The 19,146-nt window shown below is 41.0% G+C and overlaps 1 protein-coding gene across 2 annotated transcripts in view; it reads left to right on the forward strand.

The window, feature by feature from the left end:
• The first annotated feature begins 3,919 nt into the window (after nucleotides 1-3,919).
• ZCCHC4 (zinc finger CCHC-type containing 4) overlaps nucleotides 3,920-19,146 on the forward strand; it is a 58,491-nt gene continuing 43,264 nt past the window's right edge. Inside the window, exons 1-3 of one of the 2 annotated variants that reach the window (XM_033213919.1) lie at nucleotides 3,920-4,080; nucleotides 5,163-5,281; nucleotides 6,432-6,514. In XM_033213919.1, the coding sequence (XP_033069810.1) occupies nucleotides 3,954-4,080; nucleotides 5,163-5,281; nucleotides 6,432-6,514 (329 nt within the window). In that variant the 5' untranslated portion in view covers nucleotides 3,920-3,953. The remainder of the gene's footprint in view (nucleotides 4,081-5,162; nucleotides 5,282-6,431; nucleotides 6,515-19,146) is intronic. The other variant, XM_033213920.1, reaches the window with a different exon arrangement.

Raw genomic sequence — 19,146 nt, forward strand, 5'->3', positions numbered from 1 at the left:
GCTGAACCCCTCGGACACATGAGGAATCAACGTCATGAATGCCACGGAGATGAAAACGTGTAACCAAGACACCTTTTTTCTCAGCCATTCCAGCAGAAGCTGCAAGCCACCTGCCCAAATCCAAGCCAGTCCCTGCCACTTTTTACACCTCTCACAACTACGTAGGCTAAAATCGGGAGGGCGGGCTTCCCAAAGGAAAACTGGGGTCCTGTTACCAGAAGATAGAGAAGATGGTCAGAGCTCCACTACAGAACTCTCCTCTGGCTTCACCATTTTCTCTGAAGGAGGTTTGGGAATTGAAGATTTTCAAAAGACACTGATTTGTTCTGTTGATGAAGCCAAGGAAGGAGACTACCAGCCCTCTTAGAAAGCTCACCAGTTTGGGCTGGGCGCGGTGGCTGACGCCTGTAATCCCAGCACTTTGGGAGGCCGAGGCAGGTGGATCACAAGGTCAGGAGTTCAAGACCAGTCTGGTCAGCATAGTGAAAGCCCATCTCTACTAAAAACACCAAAAAAAAAAAAAAAAAAAAAATTTAACTGGGCACGGTGGCATGTGCCTGTAATCCCAGTTACCTGGGAGGCTGAGGCAGGAGAACTGCTGTAACTCAGGAGGTGGGGGTTGCAGTGAGCCAATATTAATCCACTGCACTCCAGACTGGGCGACAGAGTGAGACTCTGTCTCAAAAAAAATAAAAAAAAGAAAGAAAGCTCACCACTTTGACCAGACAGTCTGCTGGGAGAGTAGCTGAGTTCCAGCAATCTTAGCAGCCCAGGATCACGCTCTGTGTGATAAGTGTAATCTAGGTCTCTCCTGGTGCTTAGGCCTCTCCTGGTGCTTATGTTATGTCTCTGGCTTCCTTTGAGAACCTTGCTGAATCTCTCGGTATGTTTCTACTCAAGCATTTTCCTATACAGACTCAAAACATTATCAGGAAGTTAAATGAAACATTTATAACTTACTGGTCATATTCATAACCCCATCAGTAATATTTAACACAGGCTATTTACCATATATATCTGAAAATAAGGTGAGTTTTTTTTCTCCCCAAAATTATCCCTCTGCAAAGAAAATGGCCTGTTTGAAACCTTCGGCAGCTCTCACATTTTGCAGTGCCTTCCCATTTATCATATTTGGATCAACCTTTGTTGTATTTTTACTGTTTGGGGAAGCTTATCTGTAAAGGCTGCACATCCATACTGGTTTCGGCTGTTTAGAGACGTTGCCTCACAGAATCAGCATTATTTAAAAGAGAAAGAGGAAATATGGACTCAGTAACTCTGGTTTTATGAGTTCACAAATTCAGTTGCAAATTTTATAAACAAGTCTTTTAAGATCACAAATTTGTACATCTAAAACAAATTTGTAAATAAAAGTGCTAGAGTTCATGTGAGTAGGTAGTTAGGTCTCTTAATTTTTATTCTGCCTGGGGCGCTGTCTCAAGAGGTCCTGAGCACATGTGCCCAGCTAGTTAGGTCTTGAGACAGTATCCAAAAGTATCACGTCATAGCTGTAGAAAATTGCCTATCTTAAAAGACCAGACATGTGCAGATAATATACACTGAAAAAGTGTGCTGGACAACTTGAAAAAGGGGACACTGGTACATCAAACACACAGATGCTACTGGTGCAGATGGAGAATTTGAGTAAAACCGTTACATGAAATGTGAGAGAAAAACAGCCATGTTTTTACAGTAATAAACCATAGCATCAATGTGTGATGTTAACTAGGCACATGCCCCAATGGTTCTTTAAATAACATAAGGAGACTATTTCGTCTACAATCACAGACATGTAGATGCATCTTGATTACTGTACTATAAGACTTGAAATTGGCCGGGCGCGGTGGCTCAAGCCTGTAATCCCAGCACTTTGGGAGGCCGAGACGGGCGGATCACGAGGTCAGGAGATCGAGACCATCCTGGCTAACACGGTGAAACCCCGTCTCTACTAAAAAAATACAAAAAACTAGCCGGGCGAGGTGGCGGGCGCCTGTAGTCCCAGCTACTCGGGAGGGTGAGGCAGGAGAATGGCGTAAACCCGGGAGGCGGAGCTTGCAGTGAGCTGAGATCCGGCCACTGCACTCCAGCCTGGGCAACAGAGCGAGACTCTGTCTCAAAAAAAAAAAAAGACTTGAAATTGAGTAGATTGATTCCTCCCACTTCATTATTCTTTTTCAAAATTGTTTTAGCTATTTTAGTTCCATCGCCTTGCCATATAAATTTCAGAATACTGTCTAAATCTACAAAGAAATCTGGCTGGGATTTTCATAGCAATTGTGCTAAACCGTATATGCATTAAACCTGGGGAGAACCAATATCTTTACTATGTTGAGTCTTCTGATTTATGAGTGCAGCATGTTTCTGCATTTGTTAGTTATTCTTTGTTTTTTTTTTTTTTTTGAGACGGAGTCTCGCTCTGTCACCCAGGCTGGAGTGCAGTGGCGCGATCTTGGCTCACTGCAAGCTCTGCCTCCCAGGTTCATGCCATGCTCCCGCCTCAGCCTACCGAGCAGCTGGGACTACAGACGCCCCCTACCATGCCCGGCTACTTTTTTTGTTTTTGTATTTTTAGTAAAGACAGGATTTCTCCGTGTTAGCCAGGATGGTCTTGATCTCTTGACCTCGTGATCCACCTGCCTCAGCCTCACAAATTGCTGGGATTATAGGCGTGAGCCACCGCACCCGGCTATTCTTTGATTTTTAAAAAACTTTAAAAATTGTTTATTTATTTTAGAAACGTGGTCTCGCTTTGTTGCCCAGGCTGGTTTCGAACTCCTGGATTCAAGCAATCCTCCCATCTTGGCCCCCCAAAGTGCTGGGATTACAGGTGTGACCCACTGCACCCAGCCTTGATTTTTTTTAATCAAGCATTTTAGAGCTTTTAGCATACATAAAACCCTGTACATATTTCGCTAGATTTACACCTATTTCATTTGAATGATTGTAAGTGGTATTCTATTTTTGAGTGTTCTTGTGATCATTGCTAATATTTAGAAATCCAGTTGATGTTTGTATGTTTATCTCATATCCTGCAACCTTGCTGAACTCAGTTTAAATCGGAGGTGTTTTCCTGATAGATTCTTTGGGATTTTTAAAAATGTGGACAATCATGTCATCTGCAAATTGGCACGGTTTTCTTTCTTTCTAATGTATAAGTGTCAATGAGTGTGCAACTATGATGTGCAACTTTCAGCGTTGTCCAAAAGTTACAGAGGATGATGCAGTGACTGTGACTCTGAAACACAAAGAATGGTCCATCAATCGCAGCTGCTGCAGCCATTTCAGCTATTTGGCAGAGGTGGTAATGCTGCCTTTTGGACCTACAATACAACCAAATCTTTGTTCGAATCATCTCACCTCCTGGCTATATTCTTTTTTTTTTTTTTTTTTTTTTTTTTGAGACGGAGTCTTGCTCTGCCACCCAGGCTGGAGTGCAGTGGCGCGATCTTGGCTCACTGCAAGCTCCGCCTCCCGGGTTTACGCCATTCTCCTGCCTCAGCCTCCCGAGTAGCTGGGACTACAGGCGCCCGCCTCGTCGCCCGGCTAGTTTTTTGTATTTTTAAGTAGAGACAGGGTTTCACCGTATTAGCCAGGATGGTCTCGATCTCCTGACCTCGTGATCCGCCCGTCTCGGCCTCCCAAAGTGCTGGGATTACAGGCTTGAGCCACTGCGCCCGGCCTCTGGCTATATTCTTAAGAAAAGAGGGTGCTTTCAGGCGCTGAGCTCATGGCACAGGTCCCACGAGTGACCTGCGAGCCCCACCGCTAGGGGCCGCTTAGGTGCAGCCCCCAGGTGAGCGGGGACTGCGTTTCTGGGCGTGGCCTCCGCCGTGGCAGCCCCGCCCCAGCTCCTCCTAAGCGCCTGGGGGCGCTGTCGGTCGCTTTGGGTCGCGGGGGCGCTCTTTCTCAGCATTCTTGGTTCGTACTGAGGCTTTCGGGACGGCGGCGGGAAGATGGCGGCCCCCAGGGATGGGTTTGAAGCCGTGGAGGCAGAGGGCAGCGCAGGGTGCCGGGGGAGCTCGAGAATGGAGGTGGTTCTTCCCTCGGATCCCGCCGTCCCCGCCCCGCTGTGCCCTCACGGTGGGTCAGAGTCTGGGCTTAGCCTAACTGCCGGGCGCTGAGGGTGTGAGTTGGCTTGGAAGTGGCTTTTGGGGCTCCTATATTTTTATCAGCCTCTTTTCCCTCACCAGTGTGCAGTCTAGAAAATAGTCCTTCCTCGGAACGTGGTGTTTTTCAACTTACTTGAGAAACATTCAGAGCAAGTCTCCACTCTTGTGGTTTTGGCTCCAGGACTATTTCATCTCTTTTTGGGGGGAAGGGGCAGAAAGGTAGGCAAAGAGAAGGATGCATGGTATTGAATAGTTCTCGTTGACAAGTACTTGGGGATTTCATTTGTTGATTTGCTGTCCGTTCAAAAATAAAAAATTAGGGAGAAAGACAGAGTGTAATCCTTGCCTGCAAACTATAGACTGTTTTTGTCTAACTTACATAAAGTGGGCGTGTCCAACTCAAAGCTCAGGTTTTCGCTGCAAGGGTAAACGCGCAAGAGATGTCAAAGTCCTCAATTCTCTGAGTCCCTTCCCTGTTTTAGTCTCAGGTTTGTAACATTCACAACGTAGACAGCAGCTATACTGACAGTAGCATTTTCTTTCTGGAGAGACCTGTTTTCAAAAATTATTTAAGAGTAGTCACTGCCCGAATGTTGTAACAGAGAGAAAAGAAACATTCATTAAACAGAGAAGCCGGCGTGGTGGCGTGCACCTGTAGTCCCAGCACTTTGGGAGGCCGAGGCAGGCAGATTGCTTGAGCCCAGGAGTTTGAGACTAGCCCAGGCAAAAATGGTGATACCCTATCGCCACAAAAAATAAAAACAGCTGGAGACACGCAGCTGTAGTCCCAGCTACTCGGGAGGCTGAGGCGGGAGAATCCCTTGAGGCTAGGAAGCAGAGATCGCAGTGAACCATGATGTTGCCACTGCACTCCAGCCTGGGCGACAGAGGGAGACCCTGTCTCAAGAAAACAAAACAAAAAACAACCAACCAAAGAGATGGATTTAATTATGATAAATTGTGCATAAAGCTCAAACAAATTTTATTTAAGGGCGGTGAAAACTAAGAACTTGACATAAATGACCGTTGACACTTTTTGTTTTTTTTTTCTAGGACCCACTCTTCTGTTTGTAAAGGTGACTCAAGGGAAAGAAGAAACTCGGAGGTTTTATGCCTGTTCAGCCTGTAGAGATAGAAAAGACTGTAATTTTTTTCAGTGGGAAGATGAAAAGGTATATCAACTTTTTGGATATTTATTTTTTATTTTTGGCATATGTGACAATTTTGTTGAGAATGTGTAAACCAATAAAAATATGCGGTCTGAACATATAAGATAAATCTCTTAAGAGAGATGGAGATACTATGTTTGTTGGTTCAGAAAACTGGAGTTCATGCTTACTCTGAAAACTGATACCTTAAACTACTGTCTCAAAGCCTTAATTCCCCATAAGACTCTGAGGCAGTAGTATTGGGTGACTGATCTTCTGTGTCTTAGCTGGGGCTTCTATAACAGAAGTACCATAGGCTGTGTGGCTTAAACGACAGACATCTGTTTCTCACAGTTCTGGAGACTGGGAAGTGCAGGATCAAGATGCTGGCAGATCTAGTATCTGGTGTAGGTCCTGTCCTCTTCCTGATTTGCAGAGGACCATCATTTCATTATCTCCTCATTTCCCAAAGAGAGGAAGCAAGTACTGTCTGTCTTAGAAGGACACTAATCTCATTCAAGAGGGCTCTACCCTCTTGACCTAATTACCTCCCAGGGGCCCCTCATTTAAATACCATCACATTGGGGTTAAGGCTTCAACATATGAATTTTAGGGGGCACAAGCATTCAGTCGATAGCACTGTTGGCTAATATGGATTTCTCACTAAAGAGAAATCATGATCATTCCAGAAAGTGTTAAAAAACACTTTTTTTGAACATTTGCATTGAACATCCCTTATACAGCTATTAGATGACCAATGAAGACATTTAGAGATATAGTTATGAACTTGGTATTCTTGTGAACTCGGCTCCAGTTGAAGTTTCTGAAAGCTTTGACAAGAGAATTTTCAGTTTTGTTAGGTTTATGGTAAAACAGTATCATATACCACTCTTCTGCAAACCCATTAAGGTGAATACTTGGCTTATGTCCACCTTTTTGCTATTGTGGATGATGCTACAGTGAACATATGTTAATCTCTTAGTGCTTTAATATGCTGGATACTGCTTCAAGCTGCTCTAGAATTTACCCAGTTTTCACTGTTTTGTTTTCCCCTAAAATGAATGCCTGTTGAATTGGTTGAATTTCTGGCTTCTTGATGTCAGAATGTGTTGCCAGTTCTTCTAGGATGATAGAGATTTCCAGTTTATTCAATGGGTTTTGTACTCTCTTTCAGTTGTCAGGAGCTAGACTTGCTGCCCGAGAAGCTCACAACCGAAGATGTCAGCCTCCCCTGTCCCGAAGGCAGTGTGTGGAAAGGTACTGACGGGGTGCCATTTTTCTTTATTAGTTTAGCTGTCATGTTTCTTTGTTGTTGCCTTTTTCTGTGCCTTTAAGTTTAATTTCTTTTATTTATTTTTATTGTAGTTATATATATAATATAAAATTTGCCATTTTAATCATTTTCAAGCATGCAATTCAGTGACATTAAGTACATTCATGGTGTTGTGTAACCATCGTCCCTATTTGCAAAACTTTTTCATCACTCCAAGCAGAAACTGCCACCATTACGCTGTAACTCCTCATTCCACCTCCTCCCAAACCTTGGTAACCTCTGATTTATTTTTGTGGTTGTTTTTTTCGAGACGGGGTCTCACTCTATGTTGCCCAGGCTGAAGTGCAGTGGTGCTGTCAGGACTCACTATAGCCTCAACCTCCTGGGCTCAAGCAATCCTTCACCTCAGCCTCCTGAGTAGCTGGGACTTAAGGCACGCGCCACCACACCCAGCTAATTTATTATTATTTTTCATAGAGACAAGGTCTTCCTATGTTGCCCAGAACTCCTGGTCTAGAACTCCTGGGTTCAAGGGATCTGCCCACCTCAGCCTCCCAAACTGCAAGGGTTACAGGCATGAGCCACTGTGCCCAACTATTTTTGTTGCTATGAATTTGACAGTTCTGTGTACCTCATATAAATGAGATTATACAATATTTGTCCTTTTGGGTCTGGCTTATTTTATGTAGCATAATGTCTTCAAAGTTCATGCATGTTGTAGCATGTATCAGAACTGTATTCCTTTTTGTAACTGAATTATATCCATTGTCTGTCTATACCACATTTAAAAAATCTGTTCATCTGTTGATGGACACTTGGGCTGTGTCTACTTTTTTGCTGTTGTGAATGATGCTTCAATGCACATTGGTATACAGTTTGGGACCCTGTCTTCAATTCTTTTGGGTATATATCTAGGAGTGGAATTGTCAGTAATTCTGTGTTTAGTGTTTTGAGGAACCGCCAAACTGCTTTCCATAGTGGCTGCACCATTTTACATTCCCACCAGGAGGGTATACGTGTTCCAATTTCTCCGCATCCTTGCCAACATTTTTTATTGCTTGTTTTTCTGATTATAGCCATCCTAGTGTATGTGAAGCGGTATGTCATTGCAGCTTTGATTTTTGTTTTCTACCAAATTACTAATGATGTGAATCATCATTTCATGTGCTTATTGGCTATTTATGTATGATCTTGGAGAAATGTCTATTCAAGTCCTTTTTCCATTTTTAATTGGGTTATCTTTTTGTTGTTGAGTCACAGGAGTTCTTTATATGTTCTGGATATTACACCCTTACCAAATATATGATTTGCAAATATTTTCTCCCATTCTGTAGGTTGTTTTTTCACCTTCTTGATCTCCTTTGAAGCACAAGAGTTTTTAATTTCAATGAAGTTCAGTTTATCAATTTGTTTGTTGTTGCTTGTGCTTTTGGTGTACAGATCAGAATCCATTATCAGATCCATTGTCATGAAGATTTGCTCTGATGTTTCTTTTTTGAAATACTAAACCAAACTTGAAAAATCTCTAAACATCTATTTTAAAAAATCTACATTGTTGAAATGTTTTATTGGGTGGATAAGAGTCATAGATTTAATTTTTTGACAAACTTGTGAAAAGAATTTGTCTCTCACCTGTGTCACTGACATTACACAGTATGTGCTGGGAGACGCTCCTTAAAAAGCCTCTTCTCTAGGGTACTGATGACACATAGGTTTTCACTTTTATGGCAGCTCCTTCATTTTACCTGGGCTGCTGTGTTCAGAAAGATTGTGAGGCCTCATTTAGACTAAGCACAGAGGAGTACTGGGGTCTATTGATAATATTTTTCCTGAGCTGTTTAGTAGTAGATTTTAAAGTCCTTTGATACAGGAGGCATTTCTCAAGATAATTTGATTGCCCCTTAACTACACTGGTTAATCAGAGATGTCTATGTATTTACTGTATGGGAATTCAGTCATCACCCAAAACATCTTGAAAAGGGAATTAAGGAAAATTGAGGCCAGGCACCGTGGCTCACACCTGTAATCCCAGCACTTTGGGAGGCCGAGGTGGGCGGATCACTTGAGGTCAGGAGTTCAAGACCAGCCTGGCCAACATGGTGAACTCCCATCTCCAGTGGAATCACAAAACATAGCCAGGCATAGTGGCGGGCACCTGTAATCCCGGCTACTTGGGAGGCTGACGCAGGAGAATCGCTTGAACCTGGGAGGCAGAGGTTGCAGTGAGCCAAGATCATGCTACTATACTCCAGCCTAGGTGACAGAGTGAGACCCTGTCTCAAAAAAAAAAAAAGAAAAGAAAATGGAGCACTACTGTGAGGTAGGCACTGTGCTGCTAGGTGTTTTACATGAGATATTATTTAGTCCTGCAGAGGTGGTTTACTTAGATGAGAAAATTGAGACTTGTAGGAGTTATACTTTATCATGTTCACTCTATGAGAAGTACTAAGCTGTGATTCATCTTATGCCTGATTCTAAAAGGTTATTTTTAAATGTAAAAGCAGATAGTAATATATGATGCATATTGATTTAATTTGAGGATATATAAGGAGAGAAAAGGTAAGGACTTATGTAGAGATCTATCATAGTGATTATTGAGAGAAAATAGAGTATTGAAGATGGAGAAAGTAGAAACACAGGGCCCGTGGTTTCTTCCTTTGAAGTCCTCACCTTGGTCATTTTGTATTATTTCCTTCTGGCTTTTTTTTTCCTATGCCAGGTTTGTTTGTAGCCATAATGTATACATAGTTTTGTATTCTGTCCTTAACACTTTTATCTGATAAGCATGTTTCTGTTAGAAGGATATTGATGATTTAATTAAACTCTGTAAGAAAATCTAGGTGATCTTATTTCTATGCATAGTAAAATTTTAGTTTGGAGCTAAACCACATTGTTCTTTTTTTTTTTTTTCCTGAGATAGAGTTTCACTCTTGTCACCCAGGCTAGAGTGCAGTGGCGTGATCTTGGTTCACTGCCACCTCTACCTCCTGGGTTCAAGTGATTCTCCTGTCTCAAGCCTCTGAGTGGCTGGGATTACAGGCACCTGCCACCATGCCCAGCTAATTTTTATATTTTTAGTAGAGACGAGTTTTCACCCTGTTGGCCAGGCTGGTGTCAAACTCCTGACCTCAGGTGATCTGCCCATCTTGGCCTCCCAAAGTGCTGGGATTATAGGCATGAGCCACCATGCCAGGCCTAAACCACTGTTCTTATCTTTGTTGTACCAGAGTATGTTTTTTTGATAAAAAAAATTGAAATTCATATTTCATATTAATTAGAACATAAAAACTGGGTAAAATATGAATTATTAAAGAATTTCCAAAAGGTTATTTTTTTGGGGGGGTCCATAATTTCATCTTTTATCTAGTGCTAATTCTTGCCAGCATGTCTCAATAAAATGCTTTTCAATATCTTACCCATCTGTGACCCATTACCTTGGATTTTGTTGCCAGAAGTCTCTATCCAACCATCTGTCCACCTGGTCAGTCATTCCCTCATTCATTCATTCAGCAGGTATTTATTGAAGGCTCAAAAAACATTTAAAATGCTAGTAATGGGTGGAGATATATAGATAAAGATTATTTAGTATAAAGTAAGGTGCGTTAAGTATCCACAGTATTCGTAGAAAAGGCTAAGTGCTTTGGAAGTCAGAAGTCTTAGGGGTAACTTGTGGCTTAGGTGATCAATACAGGGTAAGGAGAGGGCATCTGAACAGGTTTTGGAAGATGGGTAGACATTTAATATCATTGATTTCACTGTATCGGTTTGTAATCAATGTTCCTATGCTTTCTTACATGCTTTCTATGGAGCAAACAGTTTGAAATCAGTCATTCTTCTGAAAATATTCAGTATCTTAAGATAAAGAGTCCTATTTATAATTTTGGCTTTTTAAAATCAAAGGCATAATAAATAATCTATTCTCTTTGTCTTCAGCTTGAGACTAGCAGTTCATTCTTACGTGTGAGTAGACCTAAGGATGTACTATTGCTTGAGAGTATAATTATTTTCTAATGTGGATAATTTAATTTTGTGTAACTCATAAGTTAGCTTATTAAACAACTATTATATTTGAAAATATTAAACTGCATTTGAACTTTATACTGATTCTTTTTTTTTTTTTTTTTTTGAGACGGAGTCTCGCTCTGTTGCCCAGGCTGGAGTGCAGTGGCCGGATCTCAGCTCACTGCAAGCTCCGCCTCCTGGGTTTACGCCATTCTCCTGCCTCAGCCTCCCGAGTAGCTGGGACTACAGGCGCCCGCCACCTGGCCCGGCTAGTTTTTTGTATTTTTTTTAGTAGAGACGGGGTTTCACCGTGTTAGCCAGGATGGTCTCGATCTCCTGACCTCGTGATCCGCCCGTCTTGGCCTCCCAAAGTGCTGGGATTACAGGCTTGAGCCACCGCGCCCGGACTATACTGATTCCTTAAAAAATTGTACATATTCTATAAAGCAAATTTTTCATGTTTTTGTGTGGTTACAATAGCTTTTCATTGACTAATTTATTTTAAAAATCTTTGTAAGGACTTATGGTAGCTAGCAAGATAAATTGACCTGTTAGCTGATTTTTATTACGGGACTGGTAGCGCTGCACAGATTTCTAGGTTTACAGAATAGGATTTGATTTTCATTTTTCTAATCTCACTCTTTGAACCATGCTTTATGTTTCATATGTGTTCAGTTGACATATTTACATTTCGTGCCTGAGATTTGCTTTTTTTTTTTATAGTTTGTAGCTGCCTGTTATGCTCTGAAATGTGTTATTATGTTTATTATATAGTATGTTTGCACCCTTGTTGTGACCTATGAAGTCTCAGGGAAGATATTTAAATGCTAAAATCAGCATTAATTTATGTGCATCCAAATAGTGTTGTTTCGTTGATATTTCATTTGGTTATTTTTTTTCAGATCTCATTTAAACTGAGATTTTCAAAGTCTGCTATTAGAGAAATGCCATAAACATAATTTGTGTACTCCAGGAAAGGCAAATGGAACATCAAATGGAGATCAATAAAAATGACATTTCAAAATGCTAGCCTGCAATTTGTGAATCATGCTGAGCCATGCAGCAGAATGAATTTCCCTCCCCCTGGGGAATGTGTTGTAAATACGAATAAGGGGGGAGAGCTGAGTAATCTTGAGTGCTTCACATACTCATGTTCTGTCTACCAAACTTTTAGAAGGCCGTGTGTCTGAATGTTAAATTTAAGGCATGATAGTTGCTGATTATGTTGTGATTTTGAGTAGAGAGAAATATGCACAAGATCTCAGTTTATCTTTTATCAAGAAAAGGTTAATAAACTAGCAGTGAAGCTTTCTGAAGGGCAGTTTGGAAATATGTAAAGGAAAGAGGTAATTGACAAAGCACAAAGATGTATCATGTAAGTGGAGGTTCATTTTCAGTGTTCTTCTGTTCCTTCTTTTAAAAATCATTAAACTCAGCTCCTCATGGTGAGTGAATCATCTCCACATCAGCCCCTCATTGCTTTGAACTTTCTTTCCTCCCTTCCTAGTGATTTTGCAACTTCGGCCTTCAGCTGGTGTTACTCAGTGGGTGATAGGTAGTCCTTTTGACCATATTTGAGTAACAAAACCCCATACAACTTCCTCTACTTGTGGTATTTTCCTTTCTTAGGTCCTCTAAAGGCCTTAATTGTTGTTGTTATTCTTTCAACCAGGAATATTTTTTCGTTCTTTTCTCTCTCTGTCTCTTTCTTTCTCTCTCCCTCTGTCTCTTGCTCACTCTCTTTCACTCTTGCTGCTGCTCTTTCTTCCTTTCCTTTTCTATTTTTCTCTTCTTTGCTTTCTTTTCTTTCTTTTTTTGGAGACAGTTTCATCTGTTGCCCAGGCAGGAGTGCAGTGGTGCATTCATAGCTCATTGTAGCTTCAAACTTTTGGGATCAAGGGATCTTCCTGGCTAATTTGTTTGTTTGTTTGTTTGTTTGAGATGGAGTCTTCATCTGTCGCCCAGGCTGGAGTGCAGTGGCGTGATCTTGGCTCACTGCAACCTCTGCTTCTGGGGTTCAAGCGACTCTCTTGCCTCAGCCTCCCGAGCAGCTGAGGTGCCCACCACCACGCCCAGCTAATTTTTGTATTTTTAGTAGAGACAGGGTTTCACCATGTTGGCCAGGCTGACTTGGCCTCAAGTGATCTACCCGCCTCAGTCTCCAAAAGTGCTGGGATTATAGGTGTGAGCCACTGTGCCCGGCTCTGGCTAATGTTTTAAAATATTTTTAGAGTTGGGGTCTCAATATATTGCCCAAGATGATCTGGAACTCCTGGACTCAAGTGATCCTCCTGCCTCAGCCTCCCAGGTAGCTGGGATTATAGGTGTGAGCCACAGTACCTGGCCAAGGGATATTTACTTCTCTAATATCAAATGTATGTCCTGTTGCTCTGTTCTGGTGGCTGACTGAATGTACACGATGTGTTTCAGTAATGAACCACAGGGTGATGGCAGTTAACTCTCCACCTGTAGTTCCAGCCATGCACAACACTTGCCTGAAGACATGACAGCTTCAAGAGCGAGGACCAAGTTTTCACGAGTTCTGAACTACATCTTGGCCTTTGTCTGGCTGACAGCAATTATAAATCTTATCTCCATATTGCAGATGCTAAAATATGAAAAAATATATACCTTAGAAATGATGAAATAGGGTGGCTGGATTTTGCTTTGTGATGCAGGCTGACAGGCTCTCTTTTTATTTGTTTGTTTGTTTGTTTTTGAGATAGGATCTTGCTCTCTCACCCAGGCTGGAATGCAGTGGCATGATCATGGCTCACTGTACAAAGATGTACAACTATCACAATCTATTTCCAGAACATTTTCATCACCTCTAAAGGAAACCTCATGCCTGTCAGCAGTTACTCCCATTTCCCCACTCGCCACCCCAGCCTCTAGAAACCACTATTCTACTTTCTGTCTCAATGGATTTGCCTATTCTAAACGTTTCATATAAACAGAATCATACAATAGCCACATACCATTTTTGATTTAACCTTTTTATAATTTATAAAAGACTTCTGTTTAAAAACCACTGAATTGTACACTTTATTTTTTTTAATTTTTTTTGAGACAGAGCCTCACTGTGTCACCCAGGCTGGAGTACAGTGGCGTCATGATCTTGGCTCACTGTAACCTTCGCCTCCCGGATTCAAGAGGTTCTCGTGTCTCAACCTCCCAAGTAGCTGGAATTACAGGTGCACACCACCATGCCTGGCTAATTTTTGTATTTTTAGTAGAGATGGGGTTTTGCCATGTTGGTCAGGCTGGTCTTGAACTCCTGGCCTCAAGTGATCCACCCATCTTAGTCTCCCAAAGTGCTGGGATTACAGGCATGAACCACTGCACCTGGCCTGAATTGTCCACTTTGAAAGGGTGAATTATATGGGTACATGAATTGTATCTCTGTTTAAAAAAATCTATATGTGCTGGGATCACGGGGTCAGGAGATCGAGACCATCCTGGCTAACATGGTGAAACCCCGTCTCTACTAAAAATACAAAAACTAGCCGGGCGAAGTGGCGGGCGCCTGTAGTCCCAGCTCCTCGGGAGGCTGAGGCAGGAGAATGGCGTAAACCGGGAGACGGAGCTTGCAGTGAGCTGAGATCCGGCCACTGCACTCCAGTCCCGGCGACAGAGCGAGACTCCGCCTCAAAAAAAAAAAAAAAAAAAAAAAAAAATCTATATGTGGTAGGAGAATCAAATCGTTCTATGAGAGTGCATTTTGCAAAGAGCAATCAAGACTCCTGTTTCCACCTCTGCATTTCTCCTTCTCCAGTAGCAACTATAGTCGCCTCTTAAGGCTAATTCTTTGCATCACATCAAAAGGCAGATAATGTTTGGTTTTTCACTTTTTGTGATATTAAGGTTAATCACGTGTTCAGGTATTAGCCAGTGATAAAGCATCCATTACAAAGCTCCCCATCAGCCCTTTGCCTAATGATTTTAGTGGTAACTGATGATCGTTGCCCAGAGGTTGTAAAGGGTTTTGGAATCTTGTCATTGTTTATGCATTCATTAGCTGTAATTCTTCTATAAAAAAGAACTTGGTTTCATCAACTGTTAGCGTACTTTGTTACAGTTCATGTGGGAAAGGAAAGATAAATGTTTCATCCTTCCCCTCCTGTCCTTTTTAACTAGTTGTTAGAAAAATGATTTGGTACTGCAGCAACTTCCAAAGTTGACTAATCAGGGTCATTTTTTAAAAAAAATATCACTATGAAAACATGTATTTTTAAAATTTGGTGTTTTGTAGTTCTTTGAGATTATTACTCTTTGTGATATAGCACTTTTGGAATTTGATTTAATTTTCACAATATTATGGGGGTTGTATGTAGGGTGACTGTAGAATTTAAATCCAGACCTAGATACTTTTTGAGACTGGAGGGGAAGGAGGCAATAACCAGATGGAACTCCAGGATGGAAGATGTCAACTGCGACTGTCCTGGCTAACCAGGGATGTGTGGTCACCCTGGTGATAGGGGGATTGTTAGTGGAAAATTCACTTTTCCCCCAACATTTTTACCTTTACTAAGGTACGATACTTTACGTATAATAAATTGCACATATTTAAAATGTACCATTTGATGAATTTTGACATATACATCTGCCCATGAAATCATCACCACAGTCACAATAATGAACATACTATCACCTCCAGAAGTTTCTGCCTCCCCCCCATTCTACATCCCTGCACCCCTAGGGTCCCCAGACATCCACTGATCTGCTTTCTGTCACTATAGATTAGTCTGCATTTTCTAAAAGTTTATATAAAGGTAATCATACAGTAGGTACAGTATGTCCGGTTTTTTTTTTTTTTTTTGAGACGGAATCTCACTGTGTTGCCAGGCTGGAGTGCAGAGGTACGATCTCAGCTCACTGCAGTCTCTGCCTCCAGGGTTCAAACGATTCTCCTGCTTCAGCCTCCCGAGTAGCTGGGATTACAGGTGCATGCCACACCCGGCTAATTTTTTTTTTTTTTTTTTGTATTTTAGTGGGGATGGGGTTTCACCATGTTGGCCAGGATGGTCTCTGTCTCCTGACCTCGTGATCTGCCCGTCTCGGCCTCCCAAAGTGCTGGGATTACAGGCGTGAGCCACTGTGCCTGGCCAGTATGTAATGTATGTACTGTTTTTTAAGGGCAGGTGCATTCATTTATTTAGCATAAATATTTTTGATATTCATCCATGTTGCTGTGTTTGTCAACAGTTCATTCCTTTATTCATGAATAATGTTCCACCGTATGGATATTTCCGTTCACCTGTTTGTAGTCATGGACGTTTCCTCCAGCTACTGACTCTTAGGAAAAAGCTGCTATGAACATTGATGTATGTGTCTTTGTATGGACTCATGCTTTTATTTCTCTTGGGTAAACACTAGGAATAGAGTGGCTGGATCATATGGTGGATATACGTTTAATTTTTCCAAAACTGCCAAACTTCTCCAAAGTGGCTGCACCGTTTTACATTCCTATTAGCAGTGTAGGAGGAATCAGATTTTTTCCTGTCTCCTACAACACTTGTTATTATCTGTCCTTTTCATTGTAGCCATTGTGAAGTGATATTGAATTGTGATTTTAATTTGTGTTTATGGCATAGAGCATCTTTTTATGTGCTTATTGACTATTTTTGTATTATCTTTGGAGAAATGTCTATTCAGTTCCTTTGCTATTTTTGAATTGGGCTAATTGTCTTTTTATTGTTGAGTTATTCCTTACATATTGTGGATACAGTTCCTTTACCTGACATATAATTTGCAAATATTTTCTACCATTCTTGGGTCGTCTTTTCATTCTCTTTTTTTTGGCAGCGGTGCCATCTCGGCTCACTGCAACCTCTGCCTCCCGAGTTCAAGTGATTCTCGTGCCTCAGCCTCCTGAGTGACTGGGATTACAGGCGTGTGCACCACACCTGGCTAATTTTTTTTTTTTTTTTGTATTTTAGTGGGGATGGGGTTTCACCATGTTGGCCAGGATGGTCTCTGTCTCCTGACCTCGTGATCTGCCCGTCTCGGCCTCCCAAAGTGCTGGGATTACAGGCGTGAGCCACTGTGCCTGGCCAGTATGTAATGTATGTACTGTTTTTTAAGGGCAGGTGCATTCATTTATTTAGCATAAATATTTTTGATATTCATCCATGTTGCTGTGTTTGTCAACAGTTCATTCCTTTATTCATGAATAATGTTCCACCGTATGGATATTTCCGTTCACCTGTTTGTAGTCATGGACGTTTCCTCCAGCTACTGACTCTTAGGAAAAAGCTGCTATGAACATTGATGTATGTGTCTTTGTATGGACTCATGCTTTTATTTCTCTTGGGTAAACACTAGGAATAGAGTGGCTGGATCATATGGTGGATATACGTTTAATTTTTCCAAAACTGCCAAACTTCTCCAAAGTGGCTGCACCGTTTTACATTCCTATTAGCAGTGTAGGAGGAATCAGATTTTTTCCTGTCTCCTACAACACTTGTTATTATCTGTCCTTTTCATTGTAGCCATTGTGAAGTGATATTGAATTGTGATTTTAATTTGTGTTTATGGCATAGAGCATCTTTTTATGTGCTTATTGACTATTTTTGTATTATCTTTGGAGAAATGTCTATTCAGTTCCTTTGCTATTTTTGAATTGGGCTAATTGTCTTTTTATTGTTGAGTTATTCCTTACATATTGTGGATACAGTTCCTTTACCTGACATATAATTTGCAAATATTTTCTACCATTCTTGGGTCGTCTTTTCATTCTCTTTTTTTTGGCAGCGGTGCCATCTCGGCTCACTGCAACCTCTGCCTCCCGAGTTCAAGTGATTCTCGTGCCTCAGCCTCCTGAGTGACTGGGATTACAGGCGTGTGCACCACACCTGGCTAATTTTTTTTTTAATAGAGATGGTGTTTCACCATGTTGGCTGGGCTGATCTTGAACTCCTGACCTTGAGTGCTCTGCCTGCCTCAGCCTCCCAAAGTGCTAGGATTATAGGCGTGAGCCACTGTGCTGTCTTTTCAGTTTCTTAATGGTGTCCTTTGCTGTGCAAAAGTTTAAAATTTTTTTATGAAGTCCAATTTATTTAGTTTTTGTCACTTAAGAGTATCTTTTGAAGAAAAAAATTTTAAGTCATGATGAAGTTCAGTTTATTAATTCTTACACTTTGTGCTTGAGTCTTATTTAAGAAAACTTTGCCAAACCCAGTCATTATTATTTTCTAATATGTTTTCTTTAAAGTTTTCTAGTTTTAGGTCTTAGAGTTAGGTCTATGATCTATTCGGGGTTCTTTTTTTTTATATGAAGTGAGGTAAGAGGCAAGGTTCATTGCTTTGCATACGGCTTTCAGACTTTTCCAGCACCTTATCTGCCGTGGGATTAGAGTGAAAAAAAAAAACAAAAAACAAAAAACTTTTCCAGCATCATTTGTTGATAGTATTATCCTTTCCTCGCTGAATTGATTTGGCACCTTCATTAGTTTTCCTGTTGCTGCGGGGACAACTTATCACAAGCTTAGTGGTTTACAACAACATAGATTTATTTTTCCAGTTCCGGAGGCCCAATGTCCAAAATCAACTAAAGCAGGTTAAAGTTTAGCTGTTGGCGGGGCTCGTTCCTTTTGAAGACTGAGAGGAGAATTCATTTCTTGCTTTTTCTAGCATCCGGGGCCACCTACATCTTTTGGCTGTGGCCCCTTGCTCCGTTTTCATAGCACATCACTCCAGTCTCTGCTTCTGTCACCACGTCATCTTCTCCCTCATTCCACTGCCTTTTGCTTATAAGGACCCTTGTAATTATGTTGAGTCTACCCAGATGACCCAGGATAATCTCCACATGTTAAGATTCGTGACTTCATGACATCTGTAAATTCTCTTTGGTCCTATACATGTATTCACAGGTTCCATATTGTCTTTGGTAGGATGTGGGGAGTGAGGGGGCATCATTCAGCTTACTGCAGCACCTTTCTCAAAAATCAGTTGATTTTATATGTGGGTTTTTTTCTGGACTATTTTTTTCCCTCGACCTATAGGTATATCTTTACATAAATACCATACTGTCTTGATTACTGTGACTTTATAATGTCTTCTTGAAATAGGGTAGTGTAAGTCTTCTCATTTTGTCCATTGTTTTCAAAGTTGTTTAGGCTATTCTAGGTCCTTTTTATTTTCATATTCATTTTTTGAATGAGGTTTTCCGTTTCTACAAAACATCCTGCTGTGATTTTGATTCAGAGTGTGTTGATTTTATACATACATTTGGGGAGCATTGACATCTTAATAATATTGAGTTTTCTAGTCTGTGACTGTGGTGTATCTCTTCAGTTACTAAGTCATCTTTAATTTTTCTTGGTGATGTTTTGTAATTTTCAGTGTACTATGGTTACACATCTTTTGTTAGATTTATCACGAAGTATTTCGTGTATTTTAATGCGGTTATGAATTGTTTTAAAATTTCAGTTTCTAATTGTCTATTGCTAGTCTCTAACAAGACAGTTGATTTTATATATTGATCTTTTATTTTGAAATTTTGATAAGCTTACTTACTAGTTCTAGCAGGCTTTTTGAAGATTTCCTTAGGATTTTATACATGTATGATCATATTGTCTGTGAATAAATAAGTTTTAATGTTTCCTTTCCAATT

Source organism: Trachypithecus francoisi, unplaced genomic scaffold (assembly GCF_009764315.1).
Source record: "Trachypithecus francoisi isolate TF-2019V2 unplaced genomic scaffold, Tfra_2.0 Lachesis_group1, whole genome shotgun sequence".
Classification (NCBI taxonomy): domain Eukaryota; kingdom Metazoa; phylum Chordata; class Mammalia; order Primates; family Cercopithecidae; genus Trachypithecus; species Trachypithecus francoisi.